The sequence below is a fragment of the Sinohyriopsis cumingii genome, chromosome 10 (assembly GCF_028554795.1).
Source record: "Sinohyriopsis cumingii isolate HCF-2022 chromosome 10, ASM2855479v2, whole genome shotgun sequence".
Classification (NCBI taxonomy): Eukaryota; Metazoa; Mollusca; class Bivalvia; order Unionida; family Unionidae; genus Sinohyriopsis; species Sinohyriopsis cumingii.
The window spans coordinates 110716419-110723991 of record NC_142970.1 but is presented as its reverse complement, the minus strand read 5'-3'; the positions used below and the strand labels follow the sequence as shown (position 1 = coordinate 110723991).

General features: G+C 35.9%; 1 protein-coding gene across 3 annotated transcripts in view; it reads right to left on the bottom strand.

Moving 5' to 3' along the window:
- LOC149791020 (uncharacterized) overlaps positions 1–7573 on the bottom strand; it is a 130971-nt gene that overhangs the window by 96891 nt on the left and 26507 nt on the right. For all 3 annotated transcript variants that reach the window (XM_089972894.1, XM_089972893.1, XM_089972895.1), the window contains exons 2-3: positions 2966–3183; positions 1889–1969 (exon numbers count right to left, since the gene is read on the bottom strand). In XM_089972894.1, the coding sequence (XP_089829020.1) occupies positions 1889–1969; positions 2966–3183 (299 nt within the window). The remainder of the gene's footprint in view (positions 1–1888; positions 1970–2965; positions 3184–7573) is intronic.

The window sequence follows — 7573 nt, the reverse complement described above, 5'->3', positions numbered from 1 at the left end:
CCAAACAGGAATGAGGAGACTGCGAAAAACTTGACTATATGAAAAAGACACATTTTAGGAACAAACGTGACAAAATAAGACGAAACACGAAGACACAATTTTGTTTATCAGTGGGCTACACCTCCACCAAACAATTATAAGTCTGAATAAACGTGGGTGTTGCCTAATTATTATGCTCACTATTTGCTGGGCCTACCAGGTATGCCTAATGTCAGGGACTCCCTGATACGTAGGCAAATAGTCAAATGCTTAAGATAGGGGAGGGTGAATCTCTGGGACAGGCTATACTCACTCAAAGAACGAAGACAAAGAACAAGAAATCCACACACTTGATTTATTGACGTATAACATTAATAGCGTACACACTCACACTTGCCCACTAACATTACCTCTCGTGATGATAATAAAATGTTAAATGAAACGATAGATGATATAAGATTACTAAAAAATGATTCAAGTCCAGCTCTCCTTTAAGTGAACAGTCCTTACATTGAATGATATTACGAACTTATCAATGTCCTACTCGTACACTGTCTGTTCCTGATATCACTACTCAATTCTGCCTCATGAATTTACACAGTGTATCATATATCAGTCACTAATATATATATATATATATATATATATATATATATATATATATATATATATATATATATATATATATGCGTGTATGTGTGTCTTCTTCACAAAATAACATCTAAACGTGGCCACAAGGCAACATTGTTAATGTTCTATAATTCAGCACAATATATTTGCCTTCCCGCTTTCATTTTCGAATCTCATCTTCACCCGCCAGGGCGCTCGGTGACGCCTATTGTATGGATTTACCCTTCACAGACCAAAACGCACGGCGTGGCCTATGGGGTCAAGCAACTCTTCTTGCACATTAAATCCACCTTTCACTCGCCGAAATGCTAAGTGTGTGCTATTGGGTCACACACCTCTCCTGTCTCCCTGCATGCAACCTCAACGTTTTTCTGAGTGAATGCTTTATATTCTCAAAAGACCTGAATATATGTATGACAACTTCCTTTGCACGTAAATTAAGTATATTGCAGGAACACATGATTTTACTTAAACTCTCAACACTATTATTGGTATGTGAGTATAACCTGTAATAAATCTTTGTGTCTGTTTGTTTGTGTGTGTATCAGCGATAATGTGTCCTCTACCCGAACCTTTAACTTACTTTTTTATCGACCGATTAATTATTTTAATTCGTTGACTACTCGTGAACGCCACTCCGGTGGCCTAGTACTTAGAGTGTCCGCCTCTAATGCGAGAGGTCGTGGATTCGACTCCCTGTCGAATCATTCTAAAGTCTTACAAAAATGATACTAACAGCTGCCTCGCTTGGCGCTCAGCATTAAAAGGGTAGTGTTAGGACTGGCCGGCCTAGTATCAGGATAATGTGACTCGGTGGAACATCATGTTACATGACTGAGACATAATGCCCCAGTGCTAGGCATCAGTATAATCTGCAATACTGCAGACATCAATGTTATATGACTGATTTTTTAAAAGCTACGTTAAGAATCCAAATTACACACACACACACACAGACTACTCATGAACGGACACAATTGCGCCGGCGTTAGCTATATTCGTAAATTGTGGTCTTTCTTTAGCGATTAAGGGCCCATGAATATTAAATAGGTGTTATCGATTATAATGGTGACAAAATTGCATATTTTGTATCACTTTGACATAATTTCATGTCAGTACACGTTTCATGTGGCCATGATTGACTTTAACAGCACAAAAGCTTCAAGAGCTTAGAGTTAGTACAGATTATTTCTAATATATTATGTATATAATTAGGGGCCTGATAATATAATATAGGTTATCAGAAACAAATGATGCGCTTTATTCGAAAGTTATTTACCAGCTTATACTTCCTCGTGTTTGATATACACTCAACCATAATTGCGGAGCCGGTCTCCAAGTCATGGTAAGCAGCAACATTCTAAAAAAACAAAACTAAAAATACGATCCGAAGCACAAGGGATAGTGAAAATAAACAAATTTATAATATCAACAGCTGTCACCTATTATTAGATTAAAACTATGTGCAATTAAAATGGTATTTAAACAAGTGGCATATGTTATATACCTGAATAATATTATATTAAATATTGAAGTTGATATTAGCAACGGTCGCCTGAAATATTTATACAATTTGCAAATGATCACACTTTTACATCACTCTTTATGTACATGTGCATGCAATTTACTCATTTGATATGTACAACTAATGATGGAATCCACCTATTTGCTAGCTTGTCTGAGATCAAGAATGTTCTACACATTTTATTATCAGGGTATATTAGAAAAAGCGTATTATTCTTTGCAGTTCTATATACATTAAATTGAAATTGAATTTGGCTGAATAATAAGTATTTAATATGAATAGGTATTTCAGTCATTTACTTACAACACAAAGTGAAAATTTGAGTTACACCAACCATATTGTCAATTCAATTCCAAATGATAATAAGAATCCTATTACAGGTCTGAATTAATACCCCAATAGTCTTGAATGTGGTGACATATAATGATGGTGCAATGCAAACCGTCTTTGAGTGTGTTCACAAAAATGCAAAATGATGTATTAATCCAGAAGTGAAATTCATTTTTAGTAATTGCAAAGAGTATGTTAAAAAAATATTTTCTCTCGAATATTTGAGTTCACCACAACTGTAAACTCTGAATACAAAAGGGACTTACACAGAAAGATCTAAAACAGGAAAGAATTATTTATTTATAAAATCCCTACTTATACATGTATTCACTTGATCCATAACAAGACGATGTGAAGCAATCCAACAGAAAAAATCCGAGCTGTACTGTTAATACGACTGGACTTCAACACGAATGCTAAGAACAGTTTCTGTTTACGGGTGACGGTAATCTGCGTACCACTTAAAATCATGGACAGAAGAGGGACTAAACATAATTTTACCTCCGAATCGTTTAGAGTTTCCTGAGCAATGATCCCATTCTTGCTGACAAACAAAGGAGCGTTTACATTAAGATCGTAATTCCTCTGTAAGAATAATTCCACTGGTTGTCGGTCTGCAGTAAATCGGACGCCAATATGATCTGGAGTACAGTCCTCCGAACGACGATGTCGATAGGAAGGCGATTGGGCCAATGAAAACAATTCGACGGATGTACTTCCTTAAAAAAAGATATATATATATATATATATATATATATATATATATATATATATATATATATATATATATATATATATATATATGCGTACATGTGTGTCTTCTTCACAAAATAACATTTAAACGTATATAACTATCATCATTTATGTTTAAACCTTAACTCACATGACATGCATATACATAGCATTAACAAAGTGGCGTTATATTCGGAGACAATGAACATAATAACTCAAATGTGTTCTTGGTAACACTTTAAATTCTGGACTTTTGAATAAAAGCACCAATCTATTGCACTTCCGCCATCTTAGGCATCGACTGCTCGACATAACGTTAAGTTTTTTGACAGTGAAGATGAAAAACAGGGCACATAAAACAGGATAGATTAGGTTACAGTATAATCTGATCTTATGATGACGATAATCGGATGTGGAGTAAACTGGGAGATTTGATGAATAATTCAATGTGGTTCAGCCCCAGATCAAGGCATAAGTGAGTATTCTAGAAAACAAACTGGGCCTGGAGACCGCGCCTTGAAGAAATATCAATGTGTTCCTGCAAGCCTAGAGAGGAATCTAGAAGGCTTGGAATCAGTGCGAACTGAAGGTGAGAATCAGTGTCAACAGAAGGTTCAATAAGGGATGAAGACCATTCTTACGATTCAGTGGGGCACTGAGATAGAACGAGCATATACGATTAAAGGTGACTGTATAATTGTCAAATATCTACAGTTTATAATCAGCTTCTGTGAAATAGAGTTTTCAAGCATTGAAATTAGTGAGGACATTGAATATAAATTAAGTGATAAGCGCAAAGAGAAAAGAACATAGATAATTTGAAGAATGATGGTATCACAAAAAGGGCGAAATTTCACAAAATCAATGCAAAGGACAAAGCGTGCACCAACTCTCTTTTTTACAACTTGTTGTAGAATGCATCTAATATTAGAGGCGTGGCTGTTGAAGAACTGACTGGTCACGATACATCATTCGTCGTTTTCAGTTTAATATTGTTGATTATATGAACTTGAATTATCATAAATACAAGTACCATATTTAACCAAACGTTCTCAGACAATACTGAATCCCAACATATCTTCACAATCTATAATCATGGCATCAGCCTATTATCATGGAATATACAGGGCATACACAGACAGTTGTATTATTACATGCTCATCTTTTCTCGGTTAACTTTACAATGTCAGAAAAGTTCAGTATTTCACTATATTGCACACATCATACTGTACTCACGTGCAGGACGCATGTGCCCAATAGTGTAGTAGAAACTACTTTGTAAACAAATCATGTACACTCGTGTAGCAGAATCTTTATGTTTTGGTTGATTCAATTTGTTTCTGAATGAACTAAAGCAGATGTTTCGTCGACTACTACATGACAGCTGCTTTGCTACATTCCGCTTTAACTGTTTTGATACAATGTTTCGGATTTTGGCGATAGACGCCACATTACATAACATTGCTGAGTACCTACAAATAACATGCAAGTTACGAGGCATAAGCTGTCTCTTTTAGCTGGTAATAAGAATGGCAACAAATATACTTACTGTTTTACATACTGAATTGCGTCCAAATGTACTTTCTTAGCAAAGCTGAATTACATGAGCCATGTCTCAATCTGGATTACACATTTCGAAATTGTGTTATACTTTCGACTATATTCCAAGGGCAATTACATCCTCCTTACTGCACTCAAAATGAATTAAACATTAAATTCAATAGCGCCTTTTTGATAAGTGCAATTGAAACACTTCATATTTTCCCCACATTATAATTTCAAATAGTCAATGACAGAACAGACACACTTGCAGGTACAACACGCTTCACACTGGCTGCTTCAATCCCATGTAGTTCATGTACAATTTGCACAGATGAATCCAGTCCATAATCACGAAATTTCGTAGAATCGAAACAATGCCAAAATCTATTCATTCTAGATCACATGGAAAGGTTTATTCACAATATGACTCCAACTTGCAATTTAAGTAGATAAAAACGCCATTTTATTTCGTCACTTATACAGAGCGACTCAGTTCAAATTTATCTGGACGGAGTTATGTGCGCATTAATAATGTTGTTGCTGTGTAATGACAAATCTGCGCTTATGTATTTAGTTTGGAATACGGCATACATTGAGTTACTTTGTTTTTTATAGTTTATTGTGTTTATATAAGTAAGCCTTAGTTAGAATAACAAAAATGAGCATAGACTAAAAATGTTACTGCATTTGTATGGGGAAATACGAACTTGTTTTGTTGGATGCATTTACTACACTCACAAGCTCGTGCAGTATTTCATCCGAAATCCTCGTTCATATTTTTCCATACTAATGCAGTAACCTGTAAATACTTTGATTTTATTTTCTTTGTAACATACTATGAAATAATATCAACGCAATTATATACATTACATCTTTATATTATATATCTTGGTCAGCTTTTCTGTCTTTTTCAGTCTTATATAAACGTACGGGAATTATGAGAGTAGTCAAGGAAATAGTAGTTCGTTATTAAATTGGAGGATAGAGACGTTATAGTGGGTGTAAAGAATTTTATATCTTCTTAGACTCTTGGTAAATATATCGTGAATATAAATATTCTAAAGGGGTTGATTGTTTTATTCAAATATGAGGGGAAAGTCGTGGAGGACCATTATAGGAGGGGCTAGAGATTTTGCTTTCGTTATGATGGTGATCATAGAGTTATAAGGTGATATGGGTGTAATTGCATTTATTAGTGATTTAAAATACTCATTCTTTTACATTCTACTCTGATTGTTAAGTAGAAGAACGGATGATGTCACTCATAATAGCTTGTCTATTGATACGTGTATAAATAAATATATTGTTAGAGACCAGATAACCCCACAGATAATCAGCGGTTGGGCTCAACTTGCATCGTAAAATGGTAAGTCACAAAGCATCTTTATAAATGAATAAATTCGAGAGGTTGACCAGTATTACCCTGAAGAGCTCCATTACACCCACATGAACTACTTGATAGCGGCTGAGGCAATGACCCTTCTGGAAAAGTGACATTCCATCCAACAGCAAAGCTGGTAACAACAAGGGAAGCCCCATAGATGGACTGCGTGAAACTGGCACCCAAACTACTACAGAAAAAGTGATACGTTGTCCGATACGTTGTCCGATTCATAAGTACATAGCATAAACCCAATGAGCCAAGGGCATAGCGAGATTCATTGTCAAGGCCGAGCACCGGCATAAGCTATATTTCGCCATAATGACGTATATTTACCCTAAGAAACTACATACATGCCAGTCGTAATGGGGCATCAGGCGTTAGTATCTGCATGATCGAACTGTACTGTTTCGTTTCTAACATTGAAGGTTTGAAGGTTCAATCTCGAATAAAAAGGTACATACTATTGCATCTATCCGACAACCCTGGTTATGAGAGTGAGACGAATTCGGGCAAAGAGATATTACCTCAGAAGCCTGTTGTTCTGATTCCAAACTAGAATTTCACAAGAACTCCTTCCCGCCCTTTTTTTACCAGTGCACACTTATGTGTACATCTAACGGCTCTTAACTTCGATGCGATCTTCTACTTACGAGATTCCCATCTGTATTTATCTTCCTAAATGAATGAAGCCGAAAGAGCGTAATGGGAAACTCTGTCCTTAATTTGCATTTCTCCGTTCTGATTGGCTACGTCCCGGTCTCGTCGATAACTGCCCTAGGGTTATTTCTTACTTATCTGTCAATCTGAATTCCCGGTCTGAATATCGCTGACTGAGTGCTAAGCAAACAATAGCGTCTCAACTCGACTCAACTCGGACCAGAATTCCTTTTTAATGTATCAGCAAGCAGGCCATTGCGTAACGTTTACACAACCGACAGGCACTTTCACTGTCCTGAATCTGGCGTATAGACGAAACAATACGTAATGCAAGTCAACATATCCAGGTCTTCTCACTACGAAGTAACTATAAGTAAATATGTGTATATATGAATACATGTGTATAAATGAATCTTTACGTAGGCGAATGTACCCCACAAGGTGACAAAGGACACAATCCATCAAGTGGTTATAGGCGGGTTCTCCTGCCCCGTCAAAGACTACGCAAACATTTCTGGTGATTATTACGTCACTATACTTTTAAAAGCCGATTTTTTAAAGATAAAATCCATACCTGGGTTCACTCTTTCTTAATAGAACAGATGCATCCTTCATAAACACAGAAATGTAAATGAAGTTCGTAATTCATAATGCTTAATGAAAGAATTTATTTCAAACTTTTTCACATTAAATATATCTACTGTGCTGACTCGACAAAAGATTTGTATGCGTGTATATATAATTGGAATCTATGCCACTTGTGCGTTTAAATCACTTTCATCCTCCTGAAATAC